Raw genomic sequence first — 16,830 nt, forward strand, 5'->3', positions numbered from 1 at the left:
GTCTTGATTTTTTTTTCTTCCCCCCCCCCCCCCCCCCGCCCGTGTCTACATGGTTCTATCCATGTTGTCCAAGCCTTCTGGTGGTATCCCACTGAGAAGTTAGCATTTCTCCTGCGGAATGTGTCCTGCTCTCTAGTCGGCTCTTGTTACGCAGCTACACAGTCCTGTGCTCCGTGTTACTTCCCTGAATACCTGGTTTTCAAACTGGTCCTTGACCCACATCTTGACTCTGCTAGGGGTATTTCTCAAGCTCAGCGTAAGCGTATCAAGAAGTCGATGTTTAACCTTCAACTGATAGATCCTTGGCGCATCCACCATCCAGTTGATAGGGATTATACACATTTTCCCACAATCCCACAAATCTTACTCACGGATTGATTTCTTTTTGATTCCTCACGTGCTCGTCTCGGGTTTCTTCGGATTTGATTGACACTACGGTGCACTCTGATCACTCTCCCATATATTTGGACCTAATGACCTGACTCCAAGCCTCCGTCTACTTGGCGGCTCAATTAGTCCATTATGCAGGATCCTGCTCTGGAGGCCAAGCTGCGGGTGGCGCTCCGGTGTTTTTTTTCTGAAAATGGGTCCCCCACTCAAAACCCATTGTCTCTATGGAGAGCACATAAATGTGTTATCAGGGGGTACTCGTTAGGATGGGCTCCTTTCGCAAACGCCAACGTACCAAACTGGTCGAGGACCTGTGCACCGGGTTAGAGACCTGGAAATACGTCATAAGCAATCTTTTGATGGGGATGTTGGGGCTGCTATTGCCAAAACTAGATCTGAACTTAGTGCACTTTTGTTAGATAGGGTGAAAGCCCAGCTACCGAGATCACGCAGGTCATTCTATAAATTCAGTAATAAACCGGGTAGGATGTTAGCCAACACCCTACGTGATGTCCGGGCCTGCACATATATCCCCCTCCATCCATGCCATGGGAAGCTATTATTGGACTCCACCGCTATGGCCTCCCGTTATCTATCTAAAACTGTACAATCTACATTCGGAAGAGGTTGCCCGAATCCCGAATCCGCAAGATTTGCGAGTTTTTAAGTGCCCCAGGTATGAAACGCATGTCGGACTCGGATAGTTCCCTGCTAGAAAATCCCATCACTGGAGAGGAGTTTGAGAAGGCCCTCAAAACTATGTAACCTGGTAAAGCTCCCGGCCCGGATAGGTTTACGTTGAATTACTTTAAGCGCTTTAGTGATGTATTGGATACGCATTTCCTCCATGCCTTCAATTCAATTCTGGAATGTCACATTCCCCCTAGAGATACCATGAGAGCCCAAATGACAGTGATTCCCAAAGAAGGTAAAGACCCTACCAGCTGTGCGAGCTATCGCCTTATCTCACTTCTCAATGTGGATCTCAAGATCGTCACTAGAATCTTGGCCTCCAGACTCCTGCCGTTCCTGGGGGAGTTCATTAGCCCTGACCAGGTGGGTTTTTATCCCAGGCCGTGAGGCTAGAGCCAACACCATATACACTTTGAATGTTATCCATTTGGCGCAGGGCTGAAACCCCTTCTCCTGCTGTCGGTAGATGCGGAGAAGGCTTTTGATCATGTGAACTGGGACTTCCTACAAGAAACTTTATCTTATGTAGGCTTGGGGGCCAATATATGCACTTGGATTGGGGCCCTCTACTCGGACCCGTCAGCGGTAGTCAGGGTCAATGAGGCTCATTCTGATACTTTTTCTATCTCTAACAGGACTCGGCAGGGATGCCCCCTATCTCCTCTTTATCTTTCTACTCACCCTTGAACTTCTAATACGGACGATACAAATGTCCCCCAACACCACGGGACTGGAGACGGGCTCTGGACACCACAAGACTGCCGCATATGCCGATGACCTTCTATTCTATGTCACACGCCCAGAGATAGTGCTCCCCAACCTTCTGTCGGCTCTGACAGTTTATGGGTAGATTTCGGATTCTAAAATCAATTTTCCCAAATCTGAGGCCCAGAATGTATCTATCCCAGACTCCCATTTACACCATCTTAGCATGTCTTTTCCTTTCAAGTGGGCAGTCTCTCATATTCAATATCTGCGGTTGATGCTGCCGTCTGATTCCCATGAAGTGTTCTCCCTGAATTTTCTACCTCTCCAACACCATCTGGGGGTGATGCTGCCGTCTGATCCCCATAGTGTGTTCACCCTGAATTTTCTACCTCTCCAACGCCACATGGCCGCAGACTTGCGATCCTGGGCTCGCCCCGCGTTCATATTTTGAAGATGACGATCTTGCCCAAGTTGCTGTACTTGCTCCAGACTCTTCTAATTTCGATCCCCATGACTTACCTTAAGCAGTTAAAGTTGATCTTCCTTTCCTTCTTATGGGCTAACAAGCGTGCTTGGATTCAGTGTCAGATACTGCCAAGATCGGAGATGGCGGGTGGTATGCACTTCCCGGATCCCTGCACTTACTATAAGGCGGCTATGTTAGCGGTTGTGGTTGACTGGTGCTGCAATGCTCAATGCAAATTGTGGGTTAACGACGGTCACCCTCACTGAACTCAGTTGTCTTCTATTTGCTCAGCCTGCAAAGAATGTCACTGGATGCAATGTGTCCAGATCCTAGCCTTGTCTCAATGTGTCCCAGCTGCCTTGATTTGAGTAAGTAAGAGCCAGAGCCTCCAACTCTTAAGCATACCCAAAATCATAATTTATGTCTCCTGGGTGCAGCTGTCTGAACTACGCAGGCACAGCTGGCTGGGTGCATCAATAAGGCCAGCATCTATATGACAGTTGTGTAGTCTGAGGACCCCTGTCTGTCCTTAGTAACCCGTGGCGATGTCCACTCCTGCTCAGGATCAGCTGGTGGTGCAAATCAACTAAATAACCCATCAACTCCGTTAAACTGAGAACTGGCACAGCATGGGGAGGATTGTGGTAATGCAGTCTAAATAAAACAGAAGGAGAAAGGCACAGTGCAGCTGTGTTTTAAAAGGCCAGCAGCTGCCTTGTGAGCAGAGACCAGGGAGCGAGTTGTGGGGTAGGGGCAAAGACTCTCTCCTGACATCCCATTAAGGGATGTGGGGGATTTCCACCGACCCTTGGCTTCACTCGCTTGGGTTGAGAATACCCCCAAAGCAGTTTTCAGGGGTGGGGTCACACCAGTGCAGATATGCCACTGCCCTGGACCTTTGGCTAACCCAACTTGTTTCACCACAAGCCAAGGTAGGCACAAATGCAGGATCCAGTGCCCTAAGCAACATTACAAGCTGTCCCCCCGTGTCTTCCATTTAGTGGGGTCTGGGTACAATTCCTGAAGCTGTTGCAGTGGAACACTGATCCGGAAGCTGCCATATTGCCACCATGCCCCTTGGACAGATGTTGTCATAGAAAACTTTATTGGAGAATCACAGAAAATAAGGTAATCATACCACACACATCTCCCTAAGTAGAGATGAGACATCTGCATTTAAATTTTTGGAAGTGGGAGGAGTCATAAGAAGGCCCTTACAGCTTTTGCCAGTATGCAGTCACCTGATACATGCATACTACCCAGTCATTTCTGAATACGCCAGTGTCCTGTAATGTATGATCAAGAAAACCCTTTAACTGACTATGAGCCTTTCTTTGGCAATCAATCATCGGGGCTACAATATAAAACACTACCGTGCTGCCAAGAAACTGGTCTCTATTTTTAACAATAATGAGACTGACAGTGGGATTATAGCTGACAGTTGTCCCCACTTGACAGCCAGTTGAAATGGCTTATCTCAGCATCTTCATAACCAAAGTAAGTGTGTAAAAAGTTTGCTAAAATATTAAAAATGTAAAGCTGGTCTGGAAAAGACTGTTTGCTTCAGATACAGTTTTTTTTTATTTTAAGAAAAAGGTTGCAGAAAAAAAAAAAAGATTAACAAAAGCAGCTACCTGGTGGTATTTCTTCAGAATATTGTGCATCTCAGCCACATCTTCACCAGATATCGTCTTTATAATGAACCGCCGGTCAAATGTGGTCAGGAATCGGGATCCAAACCGTCCCTGGTTTTCGCTGTTTACAGGAGCACTGCGGGTCAAAGAGTTCTGAGAACGCAAAAACCAAAAATTACACATTTACAGAATGCATACTTATAAGTGGTGTCCATAAGCAGTTATTAACTTTGCTAATTATATACCTGATAATCCTGATCATCGATCCCAAACCTTTCTCTTAAATTTCTGAACACCATGGGACAATACTCCTTAAACTTGAATCGACTTGGAAGGTTCTCCCTGGAGGAATTACAAACACAAAATATTTTTTCCCACATTTACGCCTCAAGATTATATCAAAGTAAAACACATATTTGAACTTCTAAGATTCAGGCAGACTTCCCATGTAATACGATGCATAAATAACATGTATGCAGGATTTCTTTAAAAAATTATTCTGGAAAGTACTATTTTTATTTTAAATGTCTGACCTAAATGCCTGAACATATGTGGTGTAAGACATTACTGCATTCTACATCAATCACTGCGTACAACAGGTACTATAGCTAAAACAAGAAAACCACACACACACAAAGCATTATTTACATCAAACTATACATCTAAACATGTTAAAAACTATACATTCGATTTAAATACCAATTTTAAAAAAAGGCTTGTTGTATTCGCTGTAACTTTTTTGGAGTTGAGGGGGAAAATGTAACAGCCATTTTACATTTACAGACATTGTTAATACACAGAACGGGGCATCACAACTGGGAAGTCACTTCTGCTGGCACTGGTAAGCTACCATTCTGGTTACTGTGATTTCCCCACTTGTGCTGTGCTTGTCTCTGTAAGTCGATGTAGTAGAGAAGTAACCTTTTCCAAGAACCTTGACTGTCAAAAAGTTTCTCATTTCCAAACTGTCTATTATTCAGTACTGTCCTTGCCTTTGTATGAATGAGTTCTGTTGAATGAAGTGCCCTATTTCAAGTGCATTGAGTGGTTAGGTAGGATCTCTGCAGTTCCTGTTACCGGGCAACTGGGCAGGTCAGGGATCGGATCCTCGGACTCGAGGAATTATATGATACTAACCTAGCACCAGGTTTGAAAGATATAAATCTGTCGTCCTTTCTATTCTGTGTGGCTCTTCATAAAGTCACACCATAAGCAGAAGACTGTATTTTCTCTATTTCACAGCAGTCTCCATAAACTGATAATAAGTGGAAGACTTTCTAGGGTAGCAGAGCTGTCAGATTTCCAAACTATTTCTCACAGATTCTATAATCTCTGTGACATTCTGGTTTATTTTATTGCTGTTTTTATGGCATGTGCTGCCATGTATTTTGCCTTTTAGATCCTTGTTGTGTGGTGCATAGTATATTCTGGTATAGATCCTTGGCCAGATGTACGGTTCCTGCTATTATCTAGGTAAATTGTGTCTTTGTGACCGTGGGGGAATTATCTAGGCATATCGTGTCTTTGTGACCGTGGGGGCAAGTAATTGACTAATTCTTGAGGAAGTGTCACTACCGTGTGAGGTGGGGAATTAGTACCACCGTGTACGCCCCATTTGGGGATCTGTGTGATCCACTGAAAACACCTCCTGGACTAAGAACAGGAGTGGTTGATTCCTTTACGAAATGCAACCAAGGCATGCAAGGATTTTACCACTAGAAGGTAAATTAGACCCTATTGGACCCTAAGTCCTGAAAAGGACATGAAAGGTATTACCCAAATACTTTCAGGACTTATAGGGGCAGGCAGGCATTGTTAACGTTATAGAGGTGTATTGTTTTGTGAGAAAGATATTACATAAGATAAGAGACCTATATGGGAAAGATTCAGATTTATTAGTGGAAGTACAATCCATACAGCTGCTGAAATAGGATATGTGTGGAAATTGATATTCTACTCGTTTTGTTGTCTGCTGTGTTGAGATGTGTGAGAGCCATGGCTTGTTTTGTGTTGTCTAAGTTAACTGTAATTATGTTGCAAAAATGCTGTATCAGAAAAATGTTGATAACACTGACTGAATATCAGTAGAATAATGATTTGTCTGTGTTTTGTTAATTGTAATTCAATGTGATGAGAAATTGTAAACTGTACAAGTAAGGTAGATTGTTAATTTGTCAGTGCCCTGCTGGTCATGGCATTGGCTGAAAGAAAAAAGAATAGTTTGTGTATAAACTGCAACCCTAAAATGACTAAGTATTTAGGAAATTCCAAATATACTGAACTATATGATTGAGAAAAATCCTTTCCGTATGCAAAGGTTAAACCTCTTTTCCTCCAGACGCAAATAGTGCCCTCTTGTCCTTTGCAGTGACCTTAAAGTAAATCATTTGGCACCAAGCTCACTATAGTAACCATATTTGTATGTATACATGGTGATCATGCCCCCTCCTAATCGCCTCTTCTCCAGAGAGAACAAATTCAGTTCAGCTAATCTTTCCTCATAGCTGAGTTCCTCCATGCTTCTTATGAGTTTAATCGCCCTTCGCTGCACTTTCTCCAGTTGCACAATATCCTTTTTGTGAATTGGTGCCCAAAACTGAACTGCATATTCCATATGAGGTCTTACTAATGCTTTGTACAGGGGCAGGATTATGTCTCTATCTCTGGAGTCTATACCCCTTTTAATACAAGATACACCTTTTAATACAAGGGTTTTCAGTTTGATTGTATGACCTGTATTCTTTGAGAATGTTGTTTAATTTGCCCCTTTGTAAATGTATTTTCCTTCCTGCAATTCATGTTGCAAAGCAGACTTGTTCTGTAGTTATGCATAAGTTTTTGGGGGTTTTTTCAACAATCAGTCACTGCTTTGTTGTTAATTATTATAGTTACTATAGCAGTTGTTGATTTTCATCACTGCTTTTCAACATGAATAAGATACTGGATGAGACATTCTCAACTTTGTTCACCCCTGAAACACATTTTTAGGTCTTGGGGAACTCCTGTTAAAATTAATTATACCTAATTGGTGATCAGTGTAGGTGAGAGATCAATTGCTTTCTGTTTAAGCAACCCCTAGCAGGCTTAGGAGGAACCATAGGGTTCCATGGAACAATGATTAAGAAAGGCTATACTAGACACCACCAAACCCCTACATTAATGGGGTTACATTATAAAGAATATTGGCAAAAGCATTTGTACAATTGTTGAAATTATTGAAATTATAACAATATTGAAATTATATTATTTCAACTAATGCAGTATGTCTGATGAATCTGGTGAGATTTCCCCACTTCAACTGTTTTATGTGTCTGTTCTGTTTGTATTTAAGGCTTCTGCCCCTCATTAGCTAAAAATGGTGCATCTGTTCGAGTTTGTCTGTACTGACTCTAGCAGTTCCAACTTTGTCTACCTTACTGTCCAGTGCCAGACCTATAGTACCTGCAGTATATTCGACCGCGGACATGCCATAAGGCAAAATGGCCTCTGAAGCTCTGATTTGTCAAACCACAGGTCAGGTGCAATACTTTGCCCAATCAGGGCTCAGTATTGAATTAGATGATGACTCTGCCCAATCATGGCCTGCCTATCGGATGTCGGTAAACTACACAATTGGACGGAGCTAGCTGTCAACGCTAGCTCCGCCCAATTGTGTATGTTTTGCCGGCATCTGTCAAAATTAAAGACTTGTCGAAAACATGTCTTTTGTTTTTTTTTTCCAAATAAAGGATTTTATCAAAAGTCTGGACTTTTTAATAACTATTTTATTTAACCCTTTAGTGAATGGGTAGGGGTACAAGTACCCCTTACTCATTCACAAGGGAGGGGTCGCGGCATCTGGGTGTGCGGCAAGTGATTTTAAAATCACTTAATTAAAGGGGTACCCCTGATGGAAATAAGCCCCCTTGCCCGCAGACTCCACAACCACCGGGCCAGGGTTGTGGGGACGAGGCCCTTGTCCCCATCGGCACGGGGACACCCCATTTTTGGGGGTGGGGTTCCTCAAAATTCCTACCAGACCTTAAGGGCCTGGTATGACTTTAAGGGGGAACCCCGCACACTTTTTTTTGTTACATGGGGTCCCTCCTAAATATTCCTACCAGACCTTAAGGGCCGGGTATGACTTTTAGGGGGAACCATAAACAAGTTTTTTTTTTTTGTTACATGGGGTCCCTCCTAAATATTCCTACCAGATCTTAAGGGGAGCCTGGTATGACTTTTAGGAGGAACCCTACACAGTTTTTGTTTTTTTTTAAAGTGGTCCTTCCTAACATTTCTACCAGACTGGTATTGTTTGGGAGGGGGAACTGCACACTTTAAGAGAAAAAAACATTTTTTTTTTTGGCATTGATTCATGTCCCCCAGGGCAGTACCTGGACCCCCATACACCTTTTATGGCCAATAACTAGCATATATGCCCTCTTAAAGGGGACATTCCTTTTCGAATGTTTGACCTCCATTGAGTTCGAGTTTGTATTCGAACTTTTCGGCCGTTCAAATACGTACCGAACACGGGGGTGTTCGGCTCATCACTACTGGTGATAGCCATTTATGACCTGACAAAAATTTGTAACTGACAATATAGCATATTCTTGTCTGTTTCTTTTTTGTTCTGGAAATTACTTCTGCTGTGCTTCTGTTAACAAGTCTTTTCACTATAGAAAGCCAGCAATCCCCTAGTATCAGTGACAACACGATGACGCATCTCCATTTTTTTTTTTTTACTTCTGAATTAATCATAAGATGTAATTTTTAAGACTGCATGGAGTAATTGTTATTCATCCTACACCTGTACTACACCAAGTAATATAATGAAGTTATATAAATATTAGTACATTAAGCGTTAGTTTTTACTTGGGTCAAGAATACTGTAGGCAGTTCAGGTGATAGCTGAGTAACACATTATAAGAACGACACTACTCTCTACATTTACTAAGATACTTTTGTGTTTTTCTTTGTTTTAGGTCACATTAACTATGTAAAACAGATTCACTTCAGCAGGAAAGCTTCAAAGTCTTTCTGGGCAATGTTGTTAATTATCTACTGTTGGACTTACAATGTGATTGACACCATTCTCAAAATATCCTACCTCATTCTTTTGATTATGCCATCAGCCACAAGGTGGAGAAGAATCCTGGAATAGCATGTAGCTATGCTACTACTTATCAGCATTGGATTGTTGTGAAAGTAACTCAAAGCTTGATTTGCCATGAGTGCAAACATCTACTGGGAGTCCTAAAGAGGAGCATTGTTACGTATGGACATCGTATGAGTTCTAAGGTGTTGCAGTACCCAAGCCAGGTGCGGACTGACAACACATGGGGCCCCCGGGCAATACAAGATTATGGGGCCCCCTTGAGCGCCACCCATATACAAGCCCCTCCCACACTCCCCACCTGCATAGACATTCTTGTGTCATAGAGATTGTTTCTCCACATTATTTTTCAAATAGTGGGCCAATTCACTAAGAGATGAATTGCCGGGGAACTGGTAGGAGAATTTCAAAATCTAGACCAATATAGGCAATTTGGAAAGCGAGTTAAATGGCAGAATACATGGCAGACCTCAGGCCAGAACCAATACACAGCACACTTCAGACCAGAACCAATACATGGCAGAACTCAGGCCGGAACCAATACATGGCAGACTTCAGACCAGATCCAATACACGGCAGACCTCAGATTAGAACCAGTACAAGACAGACCTCAGACCAGATCCAATGTACGGCAGACTGGGCAGTTAGAATGACACATACACAGCAACATCTCCGGGATCAGCCATCACACACAGTCTGATCCCTGTAGGATGTCACCCGCACACACGCATTACTGGGCAGCTCCTTCCATGCCAGCACACATGCTCACCTTTAGCAGGTCCAGCAGGTGGGTGCAGCAGATGCGGAGGGTCCCACCAGGTGCCAATGCGGAGGGTCTCAGCAATGGCAGATGTAGAGGGTCTCACCAGGGGCAGATGCGGAGGTCTCACCAGGGGCAGATGCGGAGGTCTCACCAGGGGCAGATTTTTTATCTGTTGTTGGTATTATATAACTATATAAGTTAGGTGGTTATATGTGTTGATAAACTATGCTTCCATAAACATATTAAAACTGAGCTATGGAGTTCAGCATGGGTGAAATGATCAGCAAGTCTCTTTTCAGTCCTCAGAGCAATAGGCAGGAGTAGACCGAATGTTTGAGCTTCTGGCAGTCATAGAACAGGCAGTAATGCTGAAGTCTGCTCTCTGTCTGTACACAACCACCACAGCGTGACAAACCCCCCTCCTCCCACGCTATCTCCGATCTCTTTTTGGCCGCGCCACAGCCAAACTAGTAGATGCAGCTGTGTTAAAGTGGCGAAGGCAGTGTCTGTTTGACCCAGGAGGCGGGGGATACTCCCCCCGCCACTTTAAGACAGCCGCATCTACAGGTGAAACTCGAATAATTAGAATATCGTGCAAAGTTCATTTATTTCACTAATGCAACTTAAAAAGGTGAAACTAATATATGAGATAGACTCATTACATGCAAAGCAAGATAATTCAAGCCGTGATTTGTCATAATTGTGATGATTATGGCTTACAGCTCATGAAAACCCCAAGAACCCCAAATCCACAACCTCAAAAAAGTAGATTATTACATGCAATCAATAAAACAAGGATTGTACATAGAACAATATTGGACCTCTGAAAAGTACAAGCATGCATATGTACTCAGTACTTGGTTTGGGCCCCTTTTGCAGCACTTACTGCAATTACTTTTGCACGATATTCTAATTATTCGAGTTTCACCTGTACTAGTTTGGCTGCGGCTCGCCGAAAACAGCAAGTTAATGGCGTACACATCAGCCTCTCCTTCAGTGGCGACTCTAGGAACAATATGTGGGGGGGCACATAAGATACCACAGTCAAATCTGGGGGGGCACTAATAATTTTAATTGCATGTCGCAACCGCTGGGCGCCAAGAGAGCTGATTTAATTGCGGATGCCATCTGCACCCAGTGGTTGCGACATGTAGTCCAAGGCCTCACACAATCCTGAATACCGCAACTGCCGGGCGCTGATGCCATCCGCAATTAAATCAGCTCTCAGCACACGGAATACTTTTAGCCAAGGGGCAAGTACAACCCAGAGGCCCATGGTGCAGCAACTTGGCCCCCCTCCTGCTCTGTCTCTTCCCCCGCCTGCCTGCCACTTTTGCCATCCATGTAACACTAGTGTGAATGTTAGGGTGATGTGAGGACTCACTAAGTCCATGAAAGGGGTGACTGGCTGGGGGATGGTGCTCTCCTCCCACTAGGCTCCCTACATGGTTCTTGCCTTACACCGCTCCATGTCCGGTACTTAGGCACTCTCACCCACTGTAGACGCCACTGGCTGTCCATGCTTCTGGGCTGTGTGCTGTGGGAGGATAGTGGGAGGGGCCGCACAGTGTCAAAGTCAGTGTTCTATAATTTAACTCAACCCTATACATTTTCTCGACTGTGTCACTTATGGTGGGGCCACGTCATCCGAATCAGATGTTTTCATGACCACCTTTCTTCATGACATGCTCTCCTGGAAGAGACGCGGTAGAGAAATTTGTAGGTCGAGGAAAATTATAGCACACTGGTAGTGGAGGTATGCCTCGTCAGTGCAGTGCGCGTGTACGACTGCTGCCACTCTGGTGGTTCTGCCACTAACTCCAAGCTGTAGAGGGACTACAAATCTCAGAAAATTATACAGCAATGCAGAATAATACCACCAGCTATAGAGGACTATAAATCTCAGAAATACATTGTACAGAATTGCAGAATGGCATTGGCTATAGAGGATTACAAATCTCAGCAATACATATTACAGCAATGCAGAATAATATGAAGCTACATACTCTATGTTGCTTCGGGTTCGCCGTGTGATGTCTCCAGGATCTCAGGAGGGTTGTGCGGGCTCTCAGGAGGTTGTGCGGGCTCTCAGGTGGCCAGTGTGAGCTCTCAGGTGGGCTGTGCAGGCTCTCACCAGGGTTCCAGAGATTTTCACAGGTGTGTGTGGGTGCAGCAGAGGCAGCTCCCTTAATTAGGCTTTCAGGTGGCCAATGTGTACTGTCAGGCGGTCAGTGCGGGCTCTCTGTTGGTCAGTGTGGGATCTCTTCTGGTCAGTGCGGGATCTGTGATGGCTAGTGGGAGCTCCCTGATAATTAGTGGGGGCCCTGTGGTAGCTCCCAGGTGGGTAATGGGGGCTCCACTGTGGCCAGTGGGGGCTTGCTGGTGGTTAGTGGTGGCTGCCTGGTGGCCAGTGGGGTCTCCCTGGTGGCCAGTCCCCGGATTGAGGAGATCGTCCCCGGACAAATTATGTCCCCGGAAATGTCCCTGGGAACATAAAATAAAACATTTTTTTAATACTCACCTGATCCCTGGATCCACCGACAGGTGCAGCCTCCCGTCTCCCACGCTGTCAGAAGCTGCATACATAGCATGCTGGTTACTACTTAAACCGGCACGCTGTGTGCAGCTTCTGAGAAGATAGGCTATTAGCGTAACGGGGAAGCCGGCTACGTATTTTGCATAGCTCCCGCTATGCTAATAGCATGTCTTCTCAGAAGCGGCATACAGCACCCACTGGTTTAAACAGTAACCAGCACGCTCTGTATGCAGCTTCTGACAGCGTGGGAGGCTGCGCTTGTCAGTGGATCCAGGGATCAAGTGAATTTTTTTTTTAAATGTTTTATTTTATGTTATTTTATTTTTTAAATGTTACCACCTTACCCTGGTGGTCAGTGGGGGCTCCCTGGACCCTGGTTGTGGGGGGTCTGCTGCATTGGCTCCCTCCCTCCGCTGCCTCTCTGCCACCCGGTCAGCCCGCCCGCATCAGATGCGGCTCTGTAATCGTCGGCCGCTCACTCCTCAAGGGGGTCCTCGGGAGGCCCTAGCAGGCGGCCCTCTACAATGCCTGATTAGAGGGCTGCGTCTGCCTGATCCAGCCAGCCCCGATCGCATACCGAGGCCGACGATTACAGAACGGCATCTGATGCGGGGGGCTGGCGGGTGCAGGTGGCAAAGAGGCGGCGGCGGACGGGGGGTGTCGGTGACGGGCCCCCTGATGGCCGCGGGCCCTCTGACCCGATTGCTCAGTTCGCTCCTGACCCAAGCTATGACCTTGCTTAATCCTGGATGTAAATGGCTCTGATGCCAGTACAATGAAACCCTGCGGGAGATGCACCAGAAGGGTTGAAGAAAGACTTGGTGTTCATAAACTGTTAGCCCATCATTGTTAACACGTCATTTTTATTAGACTTTTTGATCTTAGTCTTTTTGTTACAAGTATTATTTATTATTTTGCATTTTTCAGCCATGACAAAGCCAAGTGAGATTTTTCTGCAGAGGTAAATTAGGTAAAAAAGGTAAAAAAGGCAAAAATAGATTAGAAAGAAAAAAGATTAGGAAGCTAAAGGGAGAATCACGGGAATTTAGAGAGGGATGGCAGGGATTGCAAATTGACTATATCGTTTTTATCTGCCTTCTTCAAACTACATTTTATATGTTTTATAAGAACTAGTAATCCAAGGCGTCTTCCACCTTCCCAATATCAGCACCTCCAAAACCCACATCAAGTTATCAAGAGTAACTATGATGGGGTTCTAATGCACAGGGAGAGTAGAGTCGAAACCTCTACACTGTTAATGGTCTCTGACCCAACTGTTCGCTACAACTAGTGTGTGGATTGCTTGATATAGCAGTGATATGTTTCCAAACTCTTTTCTTTTAGGTAGGAACAGTTGTGTTGCCAGTATAATGGCCAAGAGGAGGGACTGAGGGGGAAATTGGAACAGCCATTTCATTTATAACATATCTTGGTTCAATCAAGTATTGCCTAACCTCCTGCATTTATCGTATGTGATGACCACCCAAGAATGCCTCTTCAAAACTATTTACAAGGAAATTGGTTCCTGTGCACAACAGCTATTGTTTTAGAAGAATCGTAAACAACACGTGTTCGTCACCTCTGCAAATACCATCAGAAAGAAGATTTACACTTCAAATGACATAGATAGCCAGGTTCCCACCCAACTCAGACCCTATATATGCTGTATTTAGGACCATAGCCAGCCAGAGCAATGTAGATTCCAATACGCTGTATGTTATGCTCTCCATGTAATGCATGTAAAATAAATACATTTACTTTTTAATGTGGCCTCAACAGTCAACGTTATTGAAACCCCTGAATTTGGGTTTCCCGACAGAGTCCACTGAGGGACACAGGAAGTCTTAAACCCTCAGGTTGTACTGCTGCCAACAGGTGGTTTTGACACTGGCAATCAAAACTGTAGGTCAGCCCAGGAAAACCCCTACTACTACCACAGCATGCTTCAGGTTAGTAGCAAAGCAGTACTGGGAGCATGATCCTAAACACAGAGGAAGGCCTGTATCCCTCAATGGACCTGAAGAAAAGGATTTTACGGTAAGTACAAAAATTCTATTTTCTTTCTGCTCCATTGAGTGACATTGGGAGGCCCGGGACAACACTATCCATACCATTGATCTAATTCATTGGGCCAAGTGATGGGGACTCACATGATGCTGATGTCCGCAGACGCAGAAAAATCGTTTGACAGGGTGTCATAGGATTTCCTTTGTCGGGTTCTCTCGCATGTGGGCCTCCACCTTGCAATTGCAGATGTGGATTGGGGGTTTAATCCTTCACCGACGGTTAGGATTAATGGCCATCATTTCTCCCCATTTTCTATTACGAGTGGCACACATCAGGGTTGCCCCCTCTCCCTCCTGATTTTTATAATTACCTTGGAACCATTTATTTGTCACGTGCGGAGGAATCCGGATATCCAGGGACTGAGAGTGGGGGGGGACCCACCACAAACTGGCGGCATATGCCGATGACCTTCTTTCTACATAACTCAACCCCACATGTCCTTACCAAGCCTACTCTTGGAATTGCAGATTTTTGGCTCCAACCTGAAGTTAACTTACAAAAATTGGAAGCGCTGAATGTGTCTTTGCCTACTCCGCTTTTTAGACTACTCCAATCTAATTTCACCTTTAAATGGGCGACTCAGGCCATACACTATCTGGGTACGTTTATTCCGTCGGATCTTTTGAAAATGAATGTCATGCCCCGTTTATTGTATCTTTTCCAAACCTTACCTGTCCGTGTGCCCCAGCGTTCCATTTGTTCAGCTTTTATTCAGTTTATATGGCAAGGTAAATCAGCCAGGATCGGAAGAGACATACTGCAACGTGCCAAATCACAGGGAGGCATTGGTTTCCCAGACCCGAAATTCTACTACATTGCCACTCACTTGGCATGAGTAGGGGACTGGTGCAGGCATGATGGAGTCAAATTGTGGGTCAATATAGAGCAGGAGACTGTGTATTTCCTGCTTCAGGGGGCACCGTGGTTAGACTCACGTTTTCTTACCTCTTTACTTCAACATCCACTTGCTGGTCCTACCATTTTTGCGGTACACAAATATTATGCAATGTGTGCTATATCCTATTTTCCATCCCCCTTGACTCCAATCATGGGTCAGCCAGCATTCGTCCCTGGTTTCACCGACAAGATCTTCCGTAATTGGCGGGTGAACGGACTAGATGGTGCCTTTCAGTTTCTTCATGATGGCTGTTGGAAAACTGTATCTACACTTATTGTCAGGGTCGTGCCCGGCGCTTCCGCCCCCTTCAGCGCCGCGTCGCCTCTGCCGTGACATCACGCGGGGTCACGCCCCCTGACCGCGGCTTTCCCTTATAATGGCTGCGGAGACACACATTCGGCGTTCTGTCAATGTGGAACGTCGAGCGTTGTCTCCGTGCATACCACTGAACCCTAGAGACCCGGGATATCTCGTTCTGCTGTGGATGTCCAATCCATTCCAACACTCAGCCTCCTCCAACCAATCACGCAGCATCCTCCAATCCACCACTCAGCCTCCTCCTAACCAGCCTCTGAACCCTGCAGGACGAAAGGGTCTCCCCTCCACAACCAGCCCAACCGCAAGTATTGGGGCACATTATATGTGCATATGAACTGCTTGTACTACTAAACCAAAGTGATTTCATCTGCTTGTGGCATACTACCTGCTTAAATAACTTGCTGCTAAAGAGAGAACTGATTGTGCTGCTAAACCATAGTGATTGCATCTGCTTGTGGGATACTGCCTGCTTAAAGTACATACTGCTAAAGAGAACTGCTTGTACTGCTAACCATAGTGATTACACCTGCTTGTGGGATACTTAAATAACTATAGGCTGGAACTGCTTAATAGGATTGTCCAGTGGCTGATGTTGAAGTTGTCTTATAACATACTGCTGGTAAAATAGATACAGCTTGTACTGCTACGTTAGCGATTGCAAAGTTAAAGTGGAACTCTGCTACTACACCACCATTAGGAAACTACAGTCCCATCACGCCCCGTGGGTAGTCTGACAAAACCCCATATTCACCCTGGTACTACGCCCTGCTTCTTAACGGCCTGGGATACATGATGTGGAACAGTTCCCTCTCACACTTGGTGTATTTGGGAACCGTCTAAACTGATCCATTCCCATAGGCCCTCTCCCTAACAGTTCCGCAGCTGTGATCCAGTCCGGTACCCTTTGCTGGATCGTGACACTTATAGAGGAATGCTATGTTCCTAGTTTGGACCCCTGGCGATCCCTACAATTCTCCTACTTTCTGAGATCCCTACCTCATGCAACTCGGTTCCATAGACCGCGTACTGCATTTGAGGAGTTGTGTGGGAGTGGGGGCATGGTTCGCGTCCCGCTCTCATTGGCCTATAAATTGCTATTAAACACTTTACCTGTCTCGAATTTATATTTCCTTCGTAAATGGGAGAGAGATCTCCAAATTACGTTCTCCAAGGCACAGCTTGACAGGATTGTGTTCTTTGCTCATAAAGCGTCCATATGTAAACAGATATCAGGAGACGAGACGACTTATAAGATCATGACC

At 45.0% G+C, this 16,830-nt stretch overlaps 1 protein-coding gene across 1 annotated transcript in view; it reads right to left on the reverse strand.

Annotated features, from left to right (window-relative positions):
* Nucleotides 1–16,600, reverse strand: part of LOC108801299 (phosphatidylinositol 5-phosphate 4-kinase type-2 beta-like) — a 151,175-nt gene extending 134,575 nt beyond the window's left edge. The window contains exons 1-4 of the mRNA XM_018573234.1: nt 16,565–16,600; nt 12,863–13,068; nt 4,137–4,233; nt 3,892–4,044 (exon numbers count right to left, since the gene is read on the reverse strand). Of these exons, the coding sequence (XP_018428736.1) occupies nt 3,892–4,044; nt 4,137–4,233; nt 12,863–13,068; nt 16,565–16,600 (492 nt within the window). The remainder of the gene's footprint in view (nt 1–3,891; nt 4,045–4,136; nt 4,234–12,862; nt 13,069–16,564) is intronic.
* Nucleotides 16,601–16,830: the final 230 nt, after the last annotated feature.

The sequence above is a fragment of the Nanorana parkeri genome, unplaced genomic scaffold (assembly GCF_000935625.1).
Source record: "Nanorana parkeri isolate BGI_ZX_2015 unplaced genomic scaffold, ASM93562v1 scaffold2286, whole genome shotgun sequence".
In the NCBI taxonomy this organism is placed as follows: Eukaryota; Metazoa; Chordata; class Amphibia; order Anura; family Dicroglossidae; genus Nanorana; species Nanorana parkeri.